At 37.9% G+C, this 27,187-nt stretch overlaps 2 protein-coding genes and 1 long non-coding RNA gene across 3 annotated transcripts; 2 read left to right on the top strand and 1 right to left on the bottom strand.

Moving 5' to 3' along the window:
- Window positions 1-455: 455 nt before the first annotated feature.
- On the bottom strand, window positions 456-23,281 carry LOC134804874 (protein takeout-like). Its single transcript, XM_063778180.1, has 5 exons — window positions 23,045-23,281; window positions 15,640-15,731; window positions 2,616-2,764; window positions 1,459-1,592; window positions 456-885 (listed from the first exon to the last, which is right to left on the bottom strand). The coding sequence occupies exons 1-5, from the start codon at window positions 23,109-23,111 to the stop codon at window positions 587-589; spliced, it is 741 nt and encodes a 246-aa protein (XP_063634250.1). The 5' UTR covers window positions 23,112-23,281; the 3' UTR covers window positions 456-586.
- LOC134804926 (uncharacterized) lies at window positions 9,122-9,772 on the top strand. The gene is made up of 2 exons (XR_010146185.1): window positions 9,122-9,350; window positions 9,435-9,772. It is a non-coding gene; the product is annotated as an uncharacterized LOC134804926 (long non-coding RNA).
- On the top strand, window positions 9,976-11,165 carry LOC134805061 (transient receptor potential protein-like; the record flags this gene model as incomplete). The annotated part of the gene is made up of 2 exons (XM_063778346.1): window positions 9,976-9,991; window positions 10,033-11,165. Coding segments are annotated over exons 1-2 (1,149 nt in total), but the record flags the coding sequence as incomplete, so codon positions are not given.
- Window positions 23,282-27,187: the final 3,906 nt, after the last annotated feature.

Genomic DNA, 27,187 nt, shown 5'->3' with positions numbered 1-27,187 from the left:
TTTTTTTTGTTAGAAAGTGCATTGTTTTTGTTCTAAAAATAGATTCCTCATCCTTAATTTATCAGAAAATGATATATCACATGCCCTAATAGATATAGTTTTAGAGAAATGTTGCTCCAAGTGAAGCGCGGCAGCGTCGAACTTCCCCCCTCCCCCCACTAAATAAGAGGTGGCTCTCGATGTCTCCCGGTCTGTATCTGCTCAAGACCAGCTAAGAACCAACTGTGCCAAGTTTCAGCGCATAGTCTCAAAGTGCAAGGTCCCCATACAACGGTGTGCACTAACAAACCAGCTATCTCGCTGTTAAAACGTTCGATAAATTGGGATGTTTCAAACTTTACTGCTGGTTGATGTTGATCAGTCTGTCAAAATGGTTGGTGCAACTGTCCCGTAGATTAATGTACAGGACGTGTATAACTTAAATTTTATTCATCTTATTTTATATTACTTAAACTAACTTTCTTTCGATCCCGAGTCACTATAGGTACTTATTTATGTAAATACGTTAAATATAATTAAAGATACATCACATCTTTGATATTGCTACTTAGCTAGAAGCCCTCCGGTTAGAGAGTGGGCAGCGCTGCTATGGGAACAGCTCCTTGTAGGTAAATTTGGAAGTGATCTTGTTGGCCATCTCGGTGAAGAGATCGGCTAGGGAGCGCTCGAGCACTGGTCGGATCTCCTCGAGGAACAGCTGTGAGTTGTCGTTGATGACCCGGTTGGTGGCGGGCCCCAGCACGGGGTCGCCGTCGAACAGGTTGGTGAGGTAGATGGAGGACTCGCCGACGCGCAGCTTCACCTTGAACGGGTCGAACTTGAGATACTCGTCGGCGCCGCGCGTCTCCTTGTGCCCGCGCATCGTCACGTTGCACGCGTAGTCTTCTGCAAGGATACCGAACAAACGTATTATATTACACTAAAAATGCAAGTTTTTTAACAATTAAAGAGGTTCGCTTCGCTTTAATTTCTTATATTTTAATAATTCTGACGTGTTCAATTAAGTACTTGGATATACAGGATGATTCATGAGACGTGAGCAGATTTAATTCTCAACAATCATGGTCACCCTACGGGACCTAATTAATAAACATAAGACCTCTTTAACCGTAATGGCATTTTGATTACGAAAAAAATAAACTATCAAACTTGAGTGAGATACGAGTTTTCAGAAGTAACCAGACCGTGATGACAGTAATGACATTCAATTTGACACCAAATATCGGTTTTTAGCGTGACCATGCATGTCGTAAAAAAATTAATAACTTTTTTTTTGCAACATGACTAGAAAATTAACGTTAACCTCACTAATACTGATACGAAACAGTTGCTTATAATTAACGATATGTGTCGCCGAAATGCAAGACGTTTTCGCATTTTCGGGGTTGCCTCAAATATGGTCCAACATAACAATATACCCTATAATTATAAGAAGGTCAAATAATAGTGTTTACTTACTGAAGGTGCCCGTGATGTTGCCGCGGCCCTGCAGCCGCAGCAGCAACACTTGGATGTCCATCTTGTACTTCCCGTGGAAGTCCAACCGCGGCAGCAGCAACTTGAAGTCGAACCGGTTCTTGTTTAAATCAGACCTGAAACGACACACAATAATAGCGCATGTTACAAGTGATTTTGCAAGGTTATCAAGTGATTTCATAAAAAAAATGCGTACAAAAATGAGGTTTTCCATAGGTCCTATTCCAACGGAAATAAGTGGCGGCGCTAGTTATAATTTATGAATTATATAATGTAATGGATTTCATGATTTCTTAGTACATAATGCAGAACGAGGTTGTCAGGCTAGGTTGCCTGCCCGGCAGACCCAGGCCGGAGGTCAGAAGCAGGTAAACCTAAAACCAGACCTTGATTATAAATATATACCTAGTCCTACATATGTATATATTGTATAATGCATACTAACTACCTACTTGTAAGAGGAGGTCTAGTTGGTAGAATACAAATCAGTGGCTATGAAGCAATGATGAATCTAATCACGTATTTTAGTCGCGTATCTAAGGACCAGACTGAACCACTCGTAGGTACCTGCTCATATTGGTTAACTGACCGACACATGTTGGATACTCGTACAGGTTTAAAAGTCAGCTGTAGGTACTGTTTCAAGTTGCAACTTAAATTTTTAGGTACATACTTAGAATTACACCAAGACAAGTCTGCAACGATTTTGATAGCACACGCAGTGCAAGTGTTATTTTAAACGTCAAGCTTCTATGAAATTATGTCGTATAAATAACACTTAAACTGCGTATGCTATCATAATCGTTACAGACTTCATTATCATCATAAGATCATAACTTAAGAACTTTGCTCTTGTCGGTGGAGTAATCGCCAATAATTTATTTCTTGTGCCAGTCTTTTAATTTCCTCATACGTTGCAGACTTATCTTGGTCTAACTCTAACAACTTATGATTACCTACACATTCAAGTCACAAGAGTTATTTAAGATATATGCTTACGGTTCCACATAATAACTTCCTAAGGTGGTAAGAGTAGGTACACCCTGGCAATATTTTTTCACGACTTGTCTCTAATCACTGACCACTGTTCTAGACAAACAAAGTCGCTGGCAGAAGGTAGTATTAAATGTTAGACTGACTTGAGTGTTTGTATGATGAAGTTGCTGGGCCCCTGCACCTTGACGTCGTTGACGACGGCGGTGAGCTTGGCGCCCTGCGGGCCGCGCGCCAGCGCTATCTGCCCCAGGCTCAGTGGCTCGATGCCCGGCACGTCCAGCTCGGGAATGCCCTGCACGGTTACAAACAATCATTGTCATTCATTGAATCATAAATCATTACAGAATAAGTGGTATATAGATACATACCTAAGAAATAAATATTTTCCAGCCCTGGAATGGATCAAACGATTTTCTAGTTGGCTATTTACACATATGAAAATTTAACTTTCCGGGCCTAGCAAAACAATGAGGAAAGAAAGACATGCGATAAAAAGTCAAGTTCTCATTTCTATAATATGGATATATATTCAGTATTCAAGATTTGATTGGCATTGTCTATAGACAATTATCACTTGACTGGGCCCCCAGGAGAGACAAAAACCGGAGAAGTGCGAGTCGGACTCGCCCACCGAGGGTTCCGTACTTTTTAGTATTTGTTGTTATAGCGGCAACAGAAATACATCATCTGTGAAAATTTCAACTGCCTAGCTATCACGGTTCATGAGATACAGCCTGGTGACAGACGGACGGACGGACGGACAGCGGAGTCTTAGTAATAGGGTCCCGTTTTTACCCTTTGGGTACGGAACCCTAAAAATTAATGTGTAGCTCGTTCTCAAAAATGTGCCACCGTGAAATAAAAATTGAATATTCACAAAAAAAGTTGCATTTCGTATCTTTTTAATTGGGATATTATTATTCAGAGCCCACTGTGTCCCACTGCTGGATGCAAATTAAACCATTGAAAATGTTGAAGGGAAGATACATTATAGGTAATTGTTTAAGAAGATTATAGGCGTATGAAAGATATCAAGAATAGAGGCAGGTTAGCGAGAAATTATTATAAAAATTCAAACGAAAATTTGGACAGGTGCCTATTACCTAAATATTCATTGATTCTATTTCAAAGCAAAAAGTGTAGAAAATATGTATTAATAATTTATTTTTATAAATTGTACTTAGTGAAAAAACCGGTCAAGCGCGAGTGGGCTCGCCAACCGAGGGTTCCGTACAAATTAAACTGTTTTTTACAAGTTAATAGTATCAGATTGTCCCTGTAAGTATTTATAGTGTAAGACGATATATTATATATTACTTGCCAAATTTTATAGTTCTAGGTCAACGGGAAGTACCCTATAAATTTTGATTCCCTTGGGAGTGTCGAAATATACGTTTTTTGCGGCTTAAACGGCCGTATCTTATTTTTACGTTAACTTAGAAGTTTGGTTTTTCACAGCTTCAAGGTGCTGTAGATCTGAGCACAGTTGTGTGCGTGAGCAGCAGTCAATAAGAAAATAAAAAATTGGGGGTCACTTGGTTTTGTTTGATTGCTTGAAGCTCTATAGCATACTGCCGCCCATGACGAACCAAGTAGTCGGTCACAATCAAAAACAAAGTCCGAATGATGGGCTACTAGTACACTCTGGGAAGAAGATCATCTTATAGAAAAGTTATTTTTTTTGCTAGATGACATGGGTTTAGATGTAGCTTTGATTGGAAATAATAGGCAGGATACAAAATTACAATTATAGTGCTGTACACTTGTTGTAGGCAGTGCGCCCTCACAAACTCGATCCCAGTGCGCCCTCACGAATCGGAGGGCGCTGTGGTGGAATGTAATCGATCCCAGTGCGCCCTCACGAACGGCAAAGAGGGTGAAACGACGGAGTGGGTTTAGTGGGTAGGGCCAAATTCTCCCCCCCACCCCCCACCCCTATCGCCACGAGATGGACAAGGAGTCAAAAAAATTAAAATTAAAATTAAAAAAAATAAGGCGGAGGCCTATGTCCAGCAGTGGACCAGAGTAGGCTGATGATGATGATGATGAAACTTGTTGTATTTCTTACATGAATATGGTTCTACATTTTTATAAGAATTTCCGCGAGTCAGTAAAAAAGGCGGTTTATATGTCCTTTTTTACTTCCAATATTATTTAAGTAAAGGTTACAGTTAATTATGAAACAATGTCAGTAAGTAATGAAGAAGAATTATAAAAAAAGATCCAATATCGAAAGTTATATAATAGAGGGTCAAGCAAATCTTGTCAGTAGAAAAAGGCGCGAAATTCAAATTTTCTATGGGACGATATCCTTTCGCGCCTACATTTTTCAAATTTGCCGCCTTTTTCTACTGACAAGTTCTGCTTGACCTAGTATAGTTTTCGACTAATTATCATTTTCTTTTTGTCTGCTATTACATTGCACAACACTGTTTTGAGTTTTAACTCGATACCAATTTCTACGCGTTCCTGAGATAAAGGGTCTTGACTTGATAGACAGACGGACGAACGGACGGTCGGATAAACGGACGGACGGACAACAAAGTGATCCTATCTATAATGGTTCCGGTTATCCTTTTGAGGTACGTAACCCTAAAAAAAAGTAACTTAAACCTATTTCTGGTGGCGGTGCCACTTTTTTGAGAAATAGCCGTTCAATTCTTTCTGTTGTTATAATCCACCGAAGGCAATTTGAACTCATCAAATATTTGCAGATTCCATTTATCTTGACATTAACTTATTGCAAAACGCTCTTGACAATGACATACTTTTCAACATGCTGTTAAAGCAAATATCTCCATACCTCTCTTTTATTACCTATGTAGTTGCATGTAATAGTACGTACCTACGTATTACGAAGGTTACAACATAAATGGTATTTTCAATGTTACTCTTTAGTCTCTAGTTGCTATGTTAAATGATCCTCTGGTCTAGAATCTAATTGTTGTGCTTATGGAAATTTTTGTACTCTTTATACTAGTGTGATGAATTTACGAATAAATACAAATTTCCAATACCTACGTAAGATGTAGTGCATAATTACATTTTTCATCGTATTTTCACGGAAAAGTGCGAACGTGTAGGTACAGAACGTGAACGCTATTTCAGTCAGTCCCGGTACAAAAAGTATTGAGGTTGACTGAAGTATCATGACAAATACGAGGGTTTCCGAGAAATCACGATGGAAAACAATTATGCAATACATCTGTAGTATTCAAATCGCAGTGAATAATGGTTCCCGACTGCACTATTATAGGCATTACAAGGTACGCTGTTTTCGAGAACATTTGCGCCTCAACAACGGTAACTGCAGCTTTCCATGCTAATGTGTATAATTCGTGGGTCTGTCTGTGTACGGACACGGACATAAACAGTTCACATAACAGCGAGTACCTACCTACAATTATTGGGCGGGTATTAGTGTAAGCTACACTATAAATAAACATGTTACTTAGCCTCTATTATACTTAAATGTAAAGAGCCACCGGCAATTCATAGGATGTTGTTGTAACGGATGTGTTGATAGGAAAACGAATGGTATTTAGCCTTCCTTGCAATGAAAAACCTTTATATGTTTTATTGTAGATATATAGGTAGTAATGGACGTAATGTCATTTATTCATATGGACAATTATAGGTAAGCAGTTTGTATACAGATAAAACCTAATGTACTTATAGAACTTGAACCATCTTCATTCAATACCAGTCCAATACCTACATATTGATAGTCCTTCCCTTTTCCTAAGCAGGACGACGAACGACCATTGAAGAGGTTCATTGCCTAAATACCAATGAAATACAATTAGAACAAATTAAATTTGCACCACAGCAGCTCGAACAAGGGTACTTTGCTACTTAACACATTCGGTGCGGCAGCGCAAAACCCAAACTTACTGCCAGTGCGTTACGAGTCATATACTTCCCGTATTGAAAAAGCCAAATTTGCGGCACGGCAAATTTTCCCGTACCATGTCCTGACTTTAAAGGTCCCTACAGATCTGGAATGTTATCTATTTGAACTAAAAGTCATTCTGATCAATAGACTAGATCCTTGTGTATATACAGCTGCTGTCGCCCGCGGATCTGTACAAAATTCTAAAAGATATATGCATTTTTCAAAACCCTTAATTTTACGGGAATATACTTCCCTTGCCGCACAGGCCGTATATAACACTAGTGATGGGATACTAAGGAATCGATAACGACTTTTATAATCGACAAAATATTCTAAGGTTGACTGGTAGAGAATGCCTCATGGCATTAAGTTCGCCTTTTGTACACTAAGTTATTTCTTTTGTGCAATAAAGTATAAAATAAATAAATACTAAAATAAAATATTTATTATCGTTATCGTGACTGTACTGTGTTCAAACTAAACATTATTCATCCTCATATAATTTTAAAAAGGTGTCGGACTTTTAGAGTCGTATGTCGTATCGATGCGGAAACGTGAAAAATGCGCAGCACTATGACCTATCTGAGCGCTGCGTACCCACCTTTCGGTGCGGTACCCGTGCCGCGCTAAAGAAATAAAAATACCTTTTAGTGCGTTACGCAAAAATACTTCCCGTACATTTTTTCTTTTGAAATAGAATATACTTGAAGTAAGAATATCGGGAGTATAGTCATCTTCTTCTTACTCACACGAGAACATAAAAAAACCACCGCCGCACCGGGGGTAAGACAAGCGCAGATAGCTGCCGCACCGGCGGAAAGTCTAATACGGCCAAATGCTTCCCGTAACGCAGCGAATGTGTTAAAAACAGTGAGCATAATGCGATTTTGCTCACTGAGTGAAACAAAATGACATTCAATTGACCTTCATATTCATATGTCATTTCAACATGCGGGGCCTAATACAAGTTCGAAATACTTGGATTCTATTCTCTCTGTCCCTTTCACGTCGTTAGCAAAAAGAAAGAGTCAAAAAAAGTACAAACGACATTCAACGGTATATGGTCAGTTTATAAACCGACCCCCGAAAAACGTCAGAACGCATCGTTCCAAATCACGTACGAGCATGAATACTTAATAATTAATGAATGAAAATAAACTTTGAAATTTGATAAAAAAACACTATATTTTACGTATGGTGAGGTAGGTAGGTACAACTAAAATATGAACTCAAAAAAATGCACAGAAAATCACGCAAAATATAAATAATTTTACCTTTAACAATCTCTACTATGGTTGACGAATATAATCCACAATTCGGATCGTATCTTGCAAAGTTTTTTTTTACAAAAAAAAGTTGTCTATTGAAGTGTCAACTGATGTTTCTTACTTCCATATTATTTTACTGAAATTTATTTCGTTTTGTTTTTGTATTTGATTGCGGTATTTAAACTTAATTGTTAGAATATCTTCAGAAAACATAAGTGAATAAGTGATGAAGAAGGATTTAATACCTACATTTTTCAGGTTCGGGTTGTCTAATATGTTCTCACTTCTGAGGTGAAAATTCGCTACGCTCGTGAATCTATTATAGAATCTTTCGCTTGTACGGGATTCAAAATAAGCACTCGAAGAAATATCAAACTTTGATCTCTTGTTGTACAAATAACTATATTTCCATCCACCCATGCCGCCGGGGCCCGGGTGGCCGAGGGGCTTCGGAACCTGCCGCGATAACAGAGGATGATGGTTCAGTTCCAGCCCTGGGCATTGGAGGCCTTGGTCACTTATTCTTCGTAAGTATATAATATTAATATTATAGTATTTATTTCAAACAAAAATAGTTTTTTTTAATTTCCCTTCCATTCACCCTAACGGCGGGCTCAAGTCCCCGTAATCTATCGGATATTTTTGGGGTTCCGTACCCAAAGGGTAAAAACGGGGCCCTATTACTAAGACTCCGCTGTCCGTCCGTCCGTCCGTCCGTCTGTCACCAGGCTGTATCTCATGAACCGTGATAGCTAGGCAGTTGAAATTTTCACAGATGATGTATTTCTGTTGCCGCTATAACAACAAATACTAAAAAGTACGGAACCCTCGGTGGGCGAGTCCGACTCGCACTTGTCCGGTTTTTTTTAATTAAGTATGACAACCGTTGTTGTCCATGCCGAAGTAGGTATTAGATACTGTATGATAATTAAAGTTCAGAAGTGGAATTACTGCGAGAATAATCTAAATTGGCGTCAGGTACTACTTAAATGAATTATGCTAGTAGTGCCTGTTGCTAATAACAAATACATATAATAATACAGTTATAATAATGATGAATGCAGTTATAGAAATATGAGGATTGTAAGTAATTGAATATTTATCTCTTGACTAGGAAACCACATATGTGTATCTAATGGTATACTTAATGGCATGAGGAGACATGAAAAAATTATCTAAAATCATAGATCATGCTTCAGCGGTATCAAGGTCGCGTTTTTATTACCTGTCATGTCATGCGTCACTTTCACACTTACATACTTGTTAGAACATGACAGACATGGTGACAAATGATAAAGAGCCGGCCATCTTAGCCCTTCTGGATGCTGAATTTATATTATCGTATCTATTGGAATTAATAATGACGTAGAAAGTCCGTAGATACCTACTTTTAATAAGTAAACGTAATCAATAAACGGAACACGTGTGAATTGCATCAGCTGAGTGAGAGAAATAACAAAGCTGTAGGTATGTGTGCGGCCACCGCACCTGGCAAGCTGGCCTTATCGCCGAGCTCGTCAACAAAGGGTCTACGTGCCCAACCAACGTTCGGTTCTTCACTACACCAAATAATCGCTTCCTACATATCACCAAAACTGTTCTATCTAGCCCACAACGATGTATAAAAGTGCGTGTTATAGTTTCCGAATGAGTATTTGTTCAAAATGTCGTGGCTCCAAGCTAGCATATTTATAGCCTACGGTTGTTTGATGTTGGTAAGTGCTTTATTTTAATTAAAATAATATGCACCTATAGGTACGTAATGTTAAGTAATAACCGCAACAAATTCATATTTACAGTGCAACTATAGTGAAAACCGGAGCTGTAAACAACAAGGGCCTTCTCTTGAGACACTCTTACGCCTATTGGAAATTCGAAACCAAATGAAATACCCTTCTCAAGGTACCAAGCAAACGCCGCGTACAATGGTACCTTATCCCTACTGTAAAACATCTGATAATATTGAAACAAAAAAATCAACATCTGGATCTGCTTTAGAGTGCAGAATTAAACTGCCTCTATACAACGGCAGGCCCGTCAAAACTAATATATACGTTCAACTACCTATTTCTATGTTTCCTTTACCCAAACAACCAGAACCAACCAAAGCAGTAGAGAAAAAAGACGAGGCGGAAGATGGGACGTCAAAGGATGCGAACACCGAGGAAAATGAACCTAGTGAGAAATCATCTACAATCACAAAACCAGAAGAGTCAGCCAAACCAGCTGACAAAAAAGATAACCCGAAAGAAAAAACAACCGATGATTCGACAAAACCTGCCGCTGATGAAACATCAAAGGATGCAAAGCCCGCGGATGGTGGAAATAGTGAAAAAGAAGATGAACCTAGTGGCAAGTCATCTACAGATAGAAAACCAGAAGACTCATCCAAACCAGCTGACAAAAAAGATGAGCCAAAAGAAATAAAAACCAATGATGGGACTAAACCTGCCGGTGATGAAGCATCGAAGGATGCAAAGACCCCGGATAGTGTTAATAGTGGACAAAAAGATGGAACTGGTGACAAGTCATCTACAAATACAAAACCAGAAGACTCAACCAAACCAGCTGACAAAAAAGATGAACCAAAAGAAACAAAGACCAATGATGAGACAAAACCTGCCGCTGATGAAACATCAAAGGATGCAAAGACCGCGGGTGGTGCAAAAAGTGAAAAGGAAAATGAATCTAGTGCCAAATCATCTACAGATACAAAACCAGAAGACTCATCCAAACCAGCTGACAAAAAAGATGAGCCAAAAGAAATAAAAACCAATGACGGGACAAAACCTGCCGGTGATGAAGCATCGAAGGATGCAAAGACCGCAGGGGGTGCAAATAGTGAAAAGAAAGACGAACCTAGTGACAAATCATCTACAGATACAAAACCAGAAGACTCATCCAAACCAGCTGACAAAAAAGATGACTCAAAAGAAATAAAAACCAATGATGGGACAAAACCTGCCGGTGATGAAGCATCGAAGGATGCAAAGACCGCGGGTGGTGCAAAAAGTGAAAAGGAAAATGAATCTAGTGCCAAATCATCTACAGATACAAAACCAGAAGACTCATCCAAACCAGCTGACAAAAAAGATGAGCCAAAAGAAATAAAAACCAATGATGGGACAAAACCTGCCGGTGATGAAGCATCGAAGGATGCAAAGACCGCAGGGGGTGCAAATAGTGAAAAGAAAGACGAACCTAGTGACAAATCATCTACAGATACAAAACCAGAAGACTCATCCAAACCAGCTGACAAAAAAGATGACTCAAAAGAAATAAAAACCAATGATGGGACAAAACCTGCCGGTGATGAAGCATCGAAGGATGCAAAGACCGCGGAGGATGTTAATAGTGGACAAAAAGATGGAACTAGTGACAAGTCATCTACAAATACAAAACCAGAAGACTCATCCAAACCAGCTGACAAAAACGATGAGTCAAAAGAAATAAAGCCCAATGATGAGACAAAACCTGCCGGTGATGAAGCATCGAAGGATGCAAAGACCCCGGATAGTGTTAATAATGGACAAAAAGATGGAACTGGTGACAAGTCATCTACAAATACAAAACCAGAAGACTCATCCAAACCAGCTGACAAAAAAGATGAGCCAAAAGAAATAAAGACCAATGATGAGACAAAACCTGCCGCTGATGAAACATCAAAGGATGCAAAAACCGCGGGTGGTGCAAAAAGTGAAAAGGAAAATGAACCTATTGACAAATCATCTACAGATACAAAACCAGAAGACTCATCCAAACCAGCTGACAAAAAAGATGAGCCAAAAGAAATAAAAACCAATGATGGGACAAAACCTGCCGGTGATGAAGCATCGAAGGATGCAAAGACCGCGGAGGATGTTAATAGTGGACAAAAAGATGGAACTAGTGACAAGTCATCTACAAATACAAAACCAGAAGACTCATCCAAACCAGCTGACAAAAACGATGAGTCAAAAGAAATAAAGCCCAATGATGAGACAAAACCTGCCGGTGATGAAGCATCGAAGGATGCAAAGACCCCGGATAGTGTTAATAATGGACAAAAAGATGGAACTGGTGACAAGTCATCTACAAATACAAAACCAGAAGACTCATCCAAACCAGCTGACAAAAAAGATGAGCCAAAAGAAATAAAGACCAATGATGAGACAAAACCTGCCGCTGATGAAACATCAAAGGATGCAAAAACCGCGGGTGGTGCAAAAAGTGAAAAGGAAAATGAACCTATTGACAAATCATCTACAGATACAAAACCAGAAGACTCATCCAAACCAGCTGACAAAAAAGATGAGCCAAAAGAAATAAAAACCAATGATGGGACAAAACCTGCCGGTGATGAAGCATCGAAGGATGCAAAGACCGCGGGTGGTGCAAATAGTGAAAAGAAAGATGAACCTAGTGACAAATCATCTACAGATACAAAACCAGAAGACTCCTCCAAACCAGCTGACAGAAAAGATGAGTCAAAAGAAATAAAAACCAATGATGGGACAAAACCTGCCGGTGATGAAGCATCGAAGGATGCAAAGACCCCGGATAGTGCTAATAGTGGACAAAATGATGGAACTGGTGACAAGTCATCTACAAATACAAAACCAGAAGACTCATCCAAACCAGCTGACAAAAAAGATGAGTCAAAAGAAATAAAGCCCAATGATGAGACAAAACCTGCCGGTGATGAAGCATCGAAGGATGCAAAGACCCCGGATAGTGTTAATAGTGGACAAAAAGATGGAACTGGTGACAAGTCATCTACAAATACAAAACCAGAAGACTCATCCAAACCAGCTGACAAAAAAGATGAGTCAAAAGAAATAAAGACCAATGATGAGACAAAACCTGCCGGTGACGAAGCATCGAAGGATGCAAAGACCCCGGATAGTGTTAATAGTGGACAAAAAGATGGAACTAGTGACAAGTCATCTACAGATACAAAACCAGAAGACTCATCCAAACCAGCTGACAAAAAAGATGAGTCAAAAGAAATAAAGACCAGTGATGAGACAAAACCTGCCGCTGATGAAACATCAAAGGATGCAAAGACCGCGGGTGATGCAAAAAGTGAAAAGTAAAATGAACCTAGTGACAAATCATCTACAGATACAAAACCAGAAGACTCGTCCAAACCAGCTGACAAAAAAGATGAGTCAAAAGAAATAAAGACCAATGATGAGACAAAACCTGCCGGTGATGAAGCGTCGAAGGATGCAGTGTTAATAGTAGTTAGTAGCTGCTTAAAGTTCTCTGGATCCCCAACGAGTGCGTTAGGTTGAATTATCTATAAAATAATAATATCAATCAATGTTACATACTTACCTAATACTTTTAGAGGTGTATTTTAATTATATGTAATGTAAACCGAAATAATGTCATGTAAGTAGGAAAAAATCACCAAGGTCTCCAGAGCTGGAATCGAACCAGTGTTCTCTGTTTACGCGTCCGATGCCGAGGACGCTCGGCTATCCAGTCACGGTGTCATGGGTCGAAATTTCCAAGTATTTCCTGAGGGCTTGTGGCACCCCCTGGTCATCCCTACTGAAACAGTATGGTTCGATCTCCTTACCGAATCAACTCAGGTGATTACGGGCCAGCGAAGAAAGACAGCGCTGCCATTAATGCTCTAAGGGCCACTTGCATCATCCCACCAAGCAGCAGATATCGTACGCCATTTTGTTTAATGTTTGACATAAAGACGTGCAAGGCCATTTACCCGTTCGGCATACAGTCACAAGTGAATATTGTGTTAAAGTAGGTAAAACTCATTTATATAAGTAGCTTGATGTTAAATAAATGGTTGATTTATAAATTATTCTTGGTTCGTTTAAGAAATCCATTACGCCCGAATAGGGGATGTAATTCCCGCTAAACTAGCGTGGAATACCACGCTTTACTAGCAAGTGCGATGAAAATTATCATTATTTAGTTGTTAATGGTTTTAGAAGAAGCAAACGAATCAATATGTATTATCAAAAATATAACTGTGATGCCATCGCCCACACTGTTAACTGTCCATCTGTAAACCTCATTACAGTTATTACAAAACGCATAAGGTCCACCGATGGACAGTTAAGAGTGTTGTTGTTTGTACCTATGCCTTGAAATTTAAACAAGTTTAGATATATATAACCTACGTTCAGTTACCAAAGAAAATTTGGGTTCCCCTTTCTTCATGATACGAAGTTAAAGTACTCACAGTCAAAATTAACCGAAGGGTATGGGAAAGGACACTCCGCCACTGGTAGATAAGATTAAAAATGGACAAACCGCTATACGACAAAATTTATTTTTATTCTTTAAATTTATTCTTTAGAATCTTACGAGATTTACCGATGGGCGCCGGGGTACGTAGTAACTATTTATTAATCTGTGCCGGGGTCGTCTACGTGAGAAAATAGGCATATTTTTTTACGAAAACTCAAACTCAAAATATGAAAAAATTAAACCGATCATGTTCAAAATGTTTTATTTGTTGTTTTCTTCATCTTTTCATAATTTATGCATCCCCGCCATGACACGGATCAAATTTAAAAGGAAGGAGCTAAAAAGATCCGGTCTCTCCATGGTCAGAGTCACATACAACTTGGTTGTTATTGATTGATTTTATATTGTAAAGTTACATCAGCATCACACACGTCTTGAGCTTAATTTTTTCTTAATTTGATTATCTACAGAACTTAGCGCTTATTTAGATTTTAATCAGTTTTTCGATGTGTTTTCACATGTAGACCTTATTTTAGTACTTATATTTAACATTTATACCCATGCCCATAAGCATAACATATCTAGTACTTACTAATTAATTTTCTCTGGTCTCTGAGTTAAGAAAGGAGCGGAAGGACAACCAGACAGACGGAAACGGCTGAGTTATAAGGGGTAAGGGTTCCTTGTTTAAGTACTACGGAAATTCAACAATCGTACTCGTACATTCTGAACGTCGATTTCTTGTTGTTACTTTCTTTGAATTATTCAACATTTTTAACTGATTTCAAAAAAGGAGGAGGTTCCCAATTTGTCTAAATCTTTAATTAGAAGCAGTAACGGTTGGTCAGACAATTTATAAATACCTTTGCGCATATCCAGTGGGTTGTTGGAAATGAACGAACGAATGGATGGCTCAAACATAGAGATATTCATGGGATTAGTTACATTTACACTGTACTGTAGAATGACTTTTCTATTAAGTATGATTTTAATTTTTTAATAAACTTATTATTATTGTGCAAATTTTTTCAGTAGATAGTGTGTTAAAGATCTGTATTGACATTGAATAAGGTCAATTTCTATGCAGCATTAATTTGGATGATGTTTGACGCTAAATTAAAGTTACAGGGGGGAGGGGCATGTTCTTTTTCTTTCCGAGCGATTGTTTCTGAATCAATTGTTACTTTACCACTTTGTCGATATGATTGATCCATATATCCATGTCAAATTGCAGCTTTCTGGCACTAATGATCACAGAGCAAAGCCGCTGAGCAAAGTCAAAATATTCGAACCTCTTGCTCGATAATATATATTCTTCTATTCAACCTTATTTTTATTTTGTACTTATTATTTCGGGGCTATTTTAAAATTATGTAGAATTTGAGATTATAAGATAGTGGTACTTTTGAGAACTTGCAAATTTAATCCACTAAAAATCGAATAATTATGTGCTCCAGTATTGGCCAGGGCTGGAATTGAACCAGTGTTCTCTGATATTACTGCAGGATTTTTTTCAAGTATGCAATTATGCAATTTACTTAGGTTACTTTTTCTTCGTATATGACATTTAACGACGACACGCTATACCGGGCCGAGGCGTCCGACATATCATTTTCTATGACGACGACGACCGACGGCTGATCGGTGATCATGTGGTGCTGTCCATAGGAAACGAAGCGCCCGAATCTCCCGCCCGGCCCCGGCCCCGGCCCGGTCTGTGAGTCATCCTTTATTTCGGTTTATAAATATGATTGTGTTATTATTGATGAGTGGGCGATAAGTATTGTCACAATAACTTACCTTGGATATTTTCGGGCGCAACTCGTCCACTGAGTTCATGATGCATTTGTCCACGTTGGGGTCGTTACGTTGACATATCTTTATGTAAGATGCTGAAACAAATATTAGTACGTATACAACTTATTCATTAAGTTCAAAATAAAACAATACCTAGTTATTTGTTCTACAAGGGGGCAAAGTGGTTGTTTCACCGCTCGTGCTATTGATACCCGAGCGTTGCGAGGGTTTCAAAACACGAGGGTTAAACAAATTCTGCTCCGAGTGAAACACACATTTTTTACGACACCAACCCGAAGAAAATATTAATTGTCAGATATCAAACAAAATCAAACCAAACCAATACAGAACGTCATTGTATATTTATCATTCAAAATCATCATTTAAAAGTTAATTCTCTAGGGATGTACCGACTAGTCGCCGACTAGTCGGGAAAGCCGACTATCCGGCCACATTTGTAGTCGGCGATTAGTCGGCGACTAGTCGGCAAAAATGGCCGATTAGTCGGCACTTTATTAGTGAAAGAAAAACAGAAAAATAAAATATTTACGATATGTTTTATGTTTATTTTACTAAAATACCTATTTAGGGTGCATACTTCGAGCAACACCGGCTTTCGACACATCGGAAGGGAGGGGCCCAAGCGATATCTCACCGTACAAATCTTTCTGCCATTTTTCGCGGGGGGAAAGGTGCACACAGTCGCACTTATCACACACTTACATACAAAATCCAATCTGTAATGACGACACAAATACATAGAAAATGACTCTCGTCAAAGACAAATCTTGCAAACTTCGATCTCTTTTTGTGTACGGACGAGTGACAAGTGTCACAACACGCACACTAACACATTTTCGTTGAAGTATGTTATTGTATTCTGAGAGATGAGAAGTCGGATTTGTCGCTCGACCGATCCGCAATTTGTACTGAGCGAGCAAAATCGATAAATCCAACAATTACATGAGACTAAAATATAATAATTGTGTTTGAATGTAATTAAACGTATGATATGTAAAAAAAAAATATTACATGTGAAATGTAACACTTTCTTTTTGTAAATTTGATGTCCCCGACCTCTTTTTTATAACAAAAAACCGAGCAAACAGGCATTTTTGTGCAGCAGTGTTCACGCGCGCGTCTGGACTCGGTCTAGTGAAAAATCCAAGTGCAACTAGTTTTATTACCCGCGCTAGATTAGATTGACGCGCTAATCTTGTACCTCGGCAGAGGGGAAATAGTGCGAATGCCGCCTCCCTTCCGTGTTGCTCGAAGGGTGCATACGAAAACTTTTGTTGATATCACAGACAAGACATCCTCCAGACTGAGCATAGTAGCTCTACCCCCTCTGCCACAAATACGGTAGTTTTATTCCATTTTCGAGTCGAGAAAGTGTCTTTGTGTGACGTCCGTGTCTTTGGACGAACCAATCACGGCACGGGAACTCGCTGACCTCGTCCCCCGCACCCCCGTATTTTTGCCACGTTGCCACTGCAATAATTTGTTTGTAAAATAGTAAATTCCTTTTTATAAATAAATACGCTAAGATAATTTATTTATTGGTAATTTTACTACTACGATTTAAAAAAGTACTTTTATTTACTTATTTTTACATAAATACAAGACGCGCTAGTAAAAAGTGGCAACATTGTCTTACTTTTTTTGGAATCTAATTAAGATTTAGAGTTTAGTCTATGGTTCATATAATTGACCGTTTGATCGTTATCGTATGTTGCTGGGCTGGTATTTTCCTCTACAGGTCGATCTCAACTGATTTAGTCTTCGAGCAACACGGAAGGGAGGCGGCATTCGCACTATTTCCCCTCTGCCGAGGTACAAGATTAGCGCGTCAATCTAATCTTGCGCGGCTAATAAAACTAGTTGCACTTGGATTTTTCACTAGACCGAGTCCAGACGCGCGCGTGAACACTGCTGCACAAAAATGCCTGTTTGCTCGGTTTTTTGTTATAAAAAGAGGTCGGGGACATCAAATTTACAAAAAGAAAGTGTTACATTTCACATGTAATATATTTTTTTACATATCATACGTTTAATTACATTCAAACACAATTACTATATTTTAGTCTCATGTAATTGTTGGATTTATCGATTTTGCTCGCTCAGTACAAATTGCGGATCGGTCGAGCAACAAATCCGACTTCTCATCTCTCAGAATACAATAACATACGTCAACGAAAATGTGTTAGTGTACGTGTTGTGACACTTGTCACTCGTCCGTACACAAAAAGAGATCGAGGTTTGCAAGATTTGTCTTTGACGTGTGTCATTTTCTGTGTATTTGTGTCGTCATTACAGATTGGATTTTGTATGTAAGTGTGTGAGAAGTGCGACTGTGTGCACCTTTCCCCCCGCGAAAAATGGCAGAAAGATTTGTACGGTGAGATATCGCTTGGGCCCCTCCCTTCCGATGTGTCGGAAGCCGGTGTTGCTCGAAGGAATTAGTTTGTAATTCGTCGTAAAGTCGTGTAATTTCATATGCAAGTTCGATAGTTATTTTTTTGTTATTTTATTATTTAGCTTTTGTTTTTTTTTTTATGGTGGAGTCATGAGGAACGAGGGACTATTAATGTTATTGCAAAATTTTGAGACTTAGTCAGGGCACGTTGCTCGTAAAGACGCTGACCACAGGGGATAGGTTCTTAACTGGCGACTACGTACGGGAAATAGAGCCTTGGAAATACCTCCTACAAGCTGTACTGACGGTCTGCTCAGGATCGCAAAATAAAAGGACTAAAGATAGAAATTTAACGAGGATTCTTGTGATAGGTCTTTGAACTGTAGAGAACACCTTTTAGCCTAGCTAAATTATGATGAATAGCGCAACCAAAGGAGCCAAACTATTTTTCACCTGAACTTATACGAAACTAATGATTTGGTCGACTAGCCGACTAGTCGGCCGACTAATCGGCCATTCGAGCGCCGATTAGTCGGCTAGTCGGCCAAATCAATAGTCGGTACATCATTAAATTCTACATAAGGAAACAACTCAAAATTTGCATCTGATTACTTTGCCCCACATGTGGGTAAAATGCAAGTTTCTAATAAGTTTTTGAACAATCAAGAAAGCCTTTAGCAGCTGGTGTGGTAAAAAAAATGATTACAAGTTTTGTATAAAATACAAGTACCTACATATATAGCAAAAGGGCATACCTACTAAAAAACATTAAGCATATTTTGAAGCAAACTACTCACTGAATACCTACTTTTTTCTGAACTTTACGCTTAAGACCGACCTTTACGAGAATTACGTAAAATGTCATATTTTTCCGTAAATTTCCCAGATTTTTCGGGAATTTTAAAGGATTATGTAATTTTTTTGCATGTAAAATTACATAATTTTTAACAGTGTACTAGAGACTAACGTCAGCTCAGGGCACACACGTGTATTTGGAAGTTTATTCATAATGATTTGACTGTACAATTGTTGAAGTTTTTACGAGCGAACGCTAGGTGTCACCGTTAGGTAACAGACAGTTTGGTGCAATCGACCCTTAGAATCCCTGATCTTGTCACTTTAGTCTAATGTTATCTGGAATGGAGTTTTTTTTTGAAGTGAAAACTTCTTTAGCGGCGCTGAGCACGTTTTGAGGTGGGGAAATATGATAAAGTCGAGACAGCGTAACGCGTAACGCGTAACGCGCTGACGTCAGGTGTGACGGACAATGTTATTCACCAAAGAACTTTAGTCATAACGTATCATAATCAGGTCAATTATTTAAAACTGGACTTTTATATTAAGGAATAAAACTTAATGTTCTAATCTTGTACGGGCTGAAATACGAGGATCTCACAGTTACATAACTTTATATCACTCCAATATAATTCAATAAGACTACATCTTGATGAAGTCGCTAATAAAAGTGAACTCTAGTACTGGTGAATAAAACTCAAAATATCATGACCAAAATATATTTAGATGCGAGGTCTGCAAGGTAACTTTACAATTTCTATTCGAATTTTAAACAATTAACGCTACAAATTTAAGCTCACTGGCCAGCAATTTCGGAACTAAAGTTTTTCAATAGAAAGGAGGATGGGTCAATTATACATAGTGCTGCAGACATTTTGGACTAGTCATTGAGTTTTCACTTCTGTCGGCACTCCCGGAGTGCAACCCGTTGTTTTTTTTTTAATTTGTATCATTTTTGTGAGTCAATCGGTCCCCTCAGCGAATACGGGTGGCCTTGCCTTGCCCTAAGTTCCAGGTGTTCGCCGGGATTGGCGGTTTCATGGTGTAACTCAGGTAAGCAATTTTATTAGGTCTTATTAAAGGTTTTTAAGGTGTCAATTATATATTTTGTGTACTTGATAAAGGAATCGAGTGTGTCTTCTTTTCCGTTAATGTGTTTTATAGTGTACGGTTCTATGTCCTGGTATTTTCCACAGATAGTTTCGTGGGCACATCTGGCATGTGCATATCTGGGACAATGTTTAATTAAATGTTAGTATAACATGTGCTGGATTCATTCATGATTTATGGAATTAAGATCGAGGTTCTTGATATAAGTACTGGGGGCCGATTTTTTAATTTCGAGCGCTCCATTTCGTCACTCGAAAATCGGTGGAAAACAGGGAAATGCTAATTTTTGAAAATACGAGCGATATAAATTGGGAATCGAGTGGTATTGACCACTCGTTTTCAATTCTATTAGTAGAATTTAAATGCCGGGTACTGGAGATATTATTGACCGAAATACACGAAATCGAGTGGTCGAAATTCAAAAATCGGCCCCCTGGTCAATACCAAGGAAGGAAATGGTCACAGCGTTGCTTCGGTCATTCTCATAGGAATGGGTTATGGATTGGGAGTAAGCGGAAAATAGGCGGAGTCGATATTGTATATAGATGGTCGAGTGTCTAGAGTCGCCCGCCATCTTGAACTCTGTCAGATCATCATGGTCAACATTAATATCTGGATCCGTGAGGCTGATACCTCAGACAAAATTGGAAATGGTGGCTGCCATCTTGAATTTCTTCATTTTTTGTTGAATCATGTTCAAAATCGGTCTCTGTGGATTCGATATAAATACCCGGCTATAAACCTCATGGCGATATCCACATAACTCTCAAGTACCTACCTATATATTTTTAAAGCAGATTCATAATGATGTCACGGTTAAGGCAATCGGGAGTAGGTATAACTATTTAAGACGCCCACTTTCGCTGAATGAGAGTAGTGATGCGGTGGCGGGAGAGACGCGAAGGGAATTATGTCATCGGTGCGTAACACACTAACACCGGACCAACTACCGCATAACTAACCAGGAAAACTAGTCAAATATTCTCGGGCACATGTCTAACAGGAGCGGTACTCGACGTTCATTCAACAGCCTGTGACGTGAATAAATAGGATCGGGATCGCCCGATTGGCCACTCAACATACCTAATTATGCATGGATTCTCCTTGATACGAGTACATGCCAAGTGCCTAAGATTTCGTAACTGAAAGCAACAATATGGCTTATTAATTATTAATAATTCAGCGAAGTTTAGGATTATATGGAAATGTTAAATCGTCAATTTACCTACATTACTACAGTAGGTAATACCTACTCAAATATGACATTTTTAGTACTTAACGTTAATTTGAAGGTCTTTGTCAATAGCTGTCTATTAGTGTCTATAGATGTCTTAAAAAAGACGAAGAAGCAAGATCGATTATGTGGCACAAGACGAGGGCAATAGGGGTTTGCATGATTTTTAACGCTCCGTGACCATTATTTTAAGCTATTTAAATTGTAATATGTAAACAAATACATATACCTATTTCCTATGGATAGTAAATACCCGTTATTCGTTACTAATAAGTAAAAACAATATACCAAAGATAACTACCTACATGTCTAAGGTAATGAACTCATACCGCAAAAATCTATCCGGATCCAGGGAGAGCTTCGTGTTCCGAAAATTCTGGCAAAAATAGTTAATCTTAAGAAGATTAACCCATTCGCTGCATTAGTGCAAGAACAGTAATGTACCTAATAAGCCAGTTCCCGCTTGAAGAATGCCGGTTAGGTCACGACCTATGTTTTCCCGAGTCAGAGCCTGACTTGATACACAATTTATTGCTGTTAAAAATATTGGACTAATCAAATGTTATGCTTGTATAGACCGGTACACCTACATACCGGGTGTGGCCTGTAATATGAGCAAAAAATTAAACTGTAGCCTGTACTCCTCATACTGACCAACATTTGTTCAGCGACTTTTAAAAATAACTTGCGATTTGATTTTTAATACACTTTAAAGTTTATTCTAAGACGCAATGTATTGCGAATTTTGTTATGTTTAAGGCGTGACAAGCAACGTCAATCACAATGATATGGCGTGGCGATGGCGTCCATTGAAGATAATATTTATTTTGTATGAAAAATAGGGAGTCTAAATACTTAATAATTTTCAAAAGTTGTTGAACAAAAGTGTCACCGTTTGAGGAGTAAAATCTGTGTTTTAATTATTTGCTCGTGTTACAGGCCACACCCGGTATATAGGATGATTTTAAACACGCTGGACAATCGCATTCTCAAACTACAACAATTACCTTTTATCCAACATAGATTGATAACAAAATACCTAGCTTCGTAACTATTATAAATCTTTTACATAATTAATAGCTATTACGGGTCGATTTTCTGATTGCCTTTATAGCAAAAAAGAGCCGGTAGAGAGTTTTATTTAACATCAAATATTATTATCTATAATAATAATAAAATAAATAAATAATAAATTCTTTATTTCTGAAATAGAAAATAGCAGTGTTACAGTTATGCTGATTCCCACACTAGGCATAGCCTGTCCCGTGGGAGAAATAATGCGGCTTACAGTGAAAATAATATAGTATACAATCGGTTAGTTACAACAATGGGTTTTTGAAAACAGAGAGACAATTATTTAGTTTACAATAAATTATAGAAAATAATGGTGATCTATTTGTAGTAATCAGGCAGTACATAAAATAATTAACCAGAGACAAATCGGAATATCTGAATTTTGCTGTCGTAAAGTAACACATACATAACATTATACTTTCGCCTTTTGTGTAGGTAAGATAGATAAAAGTCAATGTCATAACTGTTTTGATAAAAGTAACTTAAATTACAAGTTATTTTTAAACAATTAAAAATATAAGTAATCAATTCGCACCAACATGCATGTTATACAGTAGGTAATGCTTGCCTATGTGGAATTAAACGTACCTTCATAAACATGTGAGACGCTTTGTTGAAATCAAATCAACTTACATTAACATTTCTTCATTTTCAGCAATCATGATTCTATTGCAATCCAAATACGTAAGTAAAAGTAGTCGCCTTACATAGAGCTACACGTATGTATGTTACCACTGAAATACCGGTATAATATTTATGAGCTCTACCTAAGTACTTACGAATTTCAGCCGCTACAAAATGCAGCGCCAGTAAAAGTACGGCAGCGGGCAACATGTCGATCGCCATAGTGACGGGTGCTGAAGTAGGTACGGGCTCCGTTAGCTGCGCCGGAGTGGACGCGGTCTCAGCCAGCCCAGTCGCGTCGACGGCCGGCACTGTGCGCGCCCACCGCGTGCCGGCCACCTCTCCACCACTCGACCTAAGGACACGCGTGATTGTCCAACCGCCCTGCTATTCTGGATTCGAGTCGACTTCAAGCTCTACTCCGCTCACAATACACCGAGTGTGAGCAAGATAGGTACTGATACCTTATGTACTTCCCCACTGAAGGTTATATTGTAGAGAATCGTGTGCTCGGATTGATGTGTTCCGTCGGTTGCGCCAGGGGGAACTACGCGCCTGCGGCTATCCTGGATGCGCGGCGCAAGCTCTTCCGATCTTAGCGCGTGATTACCTACGTTGCGCAGCTTCCGCATTTTGCAATTGTCCCACTAAATATTTCATATATTTATATATTTAGTGGGACAATAGCAAAATCTCTGTATTTGTATCTGCTGAAACAAGAGTTCGACCAGCGTTCAACATTTTATTAAATATGTAGTTACTTAAGATATATTGTATTAGCAGGTATATTAATTATATGTGTTCCATTACATAACGCATGAAGGTGACCTGGGGAGCATTTTTTACTTATAAGTTTAGTTTAAGATTTGTTATATTTTAGTTTTAATTTTAACGTTTAGTTTTTTGTTTTCATTTTGTTTGTTATTATTACATATAATTTATTCCAGTATACTTATTACACATGTTAGTATATTCCGTTTTTCAGTTGGTTGCAATAGTTTAACATAAAAATATTCTAATTTTTACCTTGCACTATTTTTACATCTTTGTTTAGCCCTATTATGTTTCACTAGTATATGTAATTATGTATATTATATGGTAAATAATGCCATTCATACAGTCTACGATTCTTATTTGTTTTGATTTTGTGCTTAAATAGAGAAATAATTTTAAAAATAAAAATATACTTACATATAAGTACCTACATACCTGGTTAAGTACCTACTTAAATAAATATAAATAAATAAATAAATAAATATTTGTCAATGAAATAAACAATCTTACAAAGACCGACCTAGCCCCAAACTAAGCAAAGCTTTTATATTGATCGTAGCGAAAAAGTGTACAGAACCTTTTTTGTGGATGATTTTATGTTTAATATTCATGTATAATATTGTTTTGCAACGGGCCACCCTTTACGAGTTATTTAAGAAAAACTAAAAAAAAAAGTGACCTGTGTGAGTGAGTGTGTGTGTGTGATTGTAATTAACTTTCTTCCATTAATATCGCTTTAAATATTGATCCTAGAGAAAAGTGTTCCAGATGTTTTTTGGAGGAAATTTTATGTTGATATTTTATTCTCATAAACCTATTTTGCTATGGGACACCGTTTGCGAGTTATTTACAAAAAACTAAAAAGGGACTTTAAAATTGATTATAATTAACTTACCCGCTACTTTGTCTTTTTAAATATTGATCCTAGCGAAAAGTGTTCTACATGTTTCTTGTAGGAAGTTTTATGTTTATTATTTATGTATAAGATTTTTTTTGCTATGAGTCATACTTTTCAAATTATTAACGAAAAATAAAAAACAAGGAACCTTACAATTTATTATAATTAACTTTCCATCTTTATTATCTTTTTAAATATTGATCCCTACGAAAACTGTACTGAATCTTTTTTGTTCAAATTTTGTGTATATTATAACGTTTAACAACATTTTTTGATATTGGCCACCGTTTATGAGTTATTTACGAAAAACTAAAAAAAGGGACAGAAGTGATTATAATTAAATTTCCCGCGTTAATATCTCTTTGAATATTGATCCTAGCCAAAAATTGTACTGATTCTTTCTTGTAGGCAATTTTATTCAGATTACTTATGTAATAGAACATTTTTTGCTATGCGCCACCGTTTAAGAGTTATTTACGAAAAACTAAAAAAAGGGACCTTAAATGTCAAATATCTCACTTCCGGTCAAGATTTCGATCGAGCAACCGGCAAATTCGGATTCAGCGGGGTCTAATTAGGTTAAAAAACCCGGTTGCTTAAAAGTAATATGATTTGCCAGTCGCATCAAGAAGGAGAGCGATTTTGATTTTTTTTGTCTAGTCTTTTACTTAAGGCTAGACTTAACAAGTTTAATCTGCCCAAGGAAATAGTCATCAATTACAGCAAAATCGTTAGGTGTAGGTCTGTAAGAATGTCCAATATTTATTTATTTATTTAATTATGGCAGAGAAGTGACATTCCATAGGTACTACTTAGCTGGCTTAGACTGGCCTTAAACAATCTTCAGTGATATCGCCCGCGTTAACGCTGCAACAGCGACGCTATTACAGTAGCCATCCGGATGTAACCTTAATTTATGTTATGTCTGTTTAAAACCGTATATTTTATTACCAATATTTGTTGCTGAATACTTACCGTGTCATATTTTACATCCAGAAACTGTATCTGTGGTAAGCCGTAATCTTTCTGTATTATGTTTATTTTATTTCTTTTTTATCTCGTCAATTATTTTATAAAAAAGAAATTCGACGCTGCGGCGCTTCACTTGGAGCAACATTTCTCTAAAACTATACCTATTAGGGCATGTAATATATCATTTTCGGATAAAGTGAGGATGAGGAATCTATTTTAGAACAAAAACAATGCACTTGGTAACAAAAAAAAAAGAATAAAGTAGAAAAGACTAAAAAAAAGACTATTTTTGATTATTTTATAATCTATTGAAGGGGGAAAATAAATTCTAAGGTCCCCTTTTTTAGTCATTCGTAAATAACTCGTAAACGATGGCCAATAGCAAAAAGTGTTTTATTACACGAATAATTAACATAAAATTTCCTACAAAAAAGGTTATACAAACTTTTTCGCTAGGATCAAAAATTGAAAACGATATTAAAGAGAGAAAATAAATTCTAAGGTCCCCTTTTTAAATATAGATCCTAGCGAAAAAGATTTTTTGAATAACCTTATTTGTAGGAAATTTTATGTAAATTATTCATGTAATAAAACATTTTTTGCTATTGGTTATTCATGATTTATTTCATGATATGACTAATACGTCGCACTATACGTTCCTTTTGAGTAGCATGCGTACTAAAATAACGTAGCGTCACCGACCACCAGACATATCGTGCAAACCTCAACATTTAGGCGTATCAATTAAAGTAGGGTGTGTGTATAGTGCGACGTATTAGTCAGATCATAAAATGCCGGCATTTCATGATCTGCCTAGGAATATCACACCTTGATGTTTGCACGATATGGCTGGTGGTCGCTAGGCAGATCATGAAATGGCAGCGTTTCATAATCCGCATAGGAATATCACCCCTTGAGGTTTGCACGATATGGCTGGAGTTCGCTAGGCAGATCATGAAACGCCGCCATTTCTTGATCTGACTAATACCTCGCACTATACCTACGTTCCTTTTGAGTTCCGATATGTCTAAACGTTGAGGTTTGCACGATATGGCTGGTGGTCGCTAGTCAGATCATGAAATGCCGGCGTTTCATGATCTGCCTAGGAATATCACACCTTGAGGTTTGCACGATATGGCTGGTGGTCGCTAGGCAGATCATGAAATGGCGGCGTTTCATGATCTGCCTAGGAATATCACACCCTATATACTTATTTGATATGCCTAAACGTCGCCAGGCAAATCGTCAAACGTTGAGGTTTGAACGATATAGCTGGTAATCGCTAGTAAGATCATGAAATGGCGGCGTTTCATGATACGTTTAGGAATATCTCGATATACCCGATTTTACAATCTGCCGCCGACATATATATGGAATTCTTTGAGATTTTTGATTAAAATAACACATTTTTAGTTACTTTGTCAAATCTCGATCTCGTCGAGATTAATCTCGATCCCGAAAATCTGACTGTCGAGATCTCGAAACACCCAATCTCGATTCGGATTTTTCGTGCGAGATCTCGAATTGCCAATCTTGGTGCGAGATTGCATTCCCTAGCTAGGACCTTAAATTGCTCGACAATCACGGAGCGTGACTGTACCTAAAAATTTTGTAAACCCATAACCATGCAATAAAATATTTTTGATTTTGATTT

Source organism: Cydia splendana, chromosome Z (genome assembly GCF_910591565.1).
Source record: "Cydia splendana chromosome Z, ilCydSple1.2, whole genome shotgun sequence".
NCBI classification, from domain to species: domain Eukaryota; kingdom Metazoa; phylum Arthropoda; class Insecta; order Lepidoptera; family Tortricidae; genus Cydia; species Cydia splendana.
Note: the sequence above shows the minus strand (reverse complement) of the source record. Positions and strands in the feature narration are given on the sequence as shown.

What these genes read in the sequence shown, in the direction of transcription:
- LOC134804874 (XM_063778180.1), bottom strand. Translation starts at nt 23,111, where the DNA reads ATGGCGATCGACATGTTGCCCGCTGCCGTACTTTTACTGGCGCTGCAT. An exon ending in TTTTGTAGCGGCTGAAATTC is followed by an intron (nt 15,732 to 23,044) that starts GTAAGTACTTAG and finishes TATTTGTTTCAG; the next exon opens with CATCTTACATAAAGATATGT. An exon ending in TTCATCATACAAACACTCAA is followed by an intron (nt 1,593 to 2,615) that starts GTCAGTCTAACA and finishes GTGTCGTTTCAG; the next exon opens with GTCTGATTTAAACAAGAACC.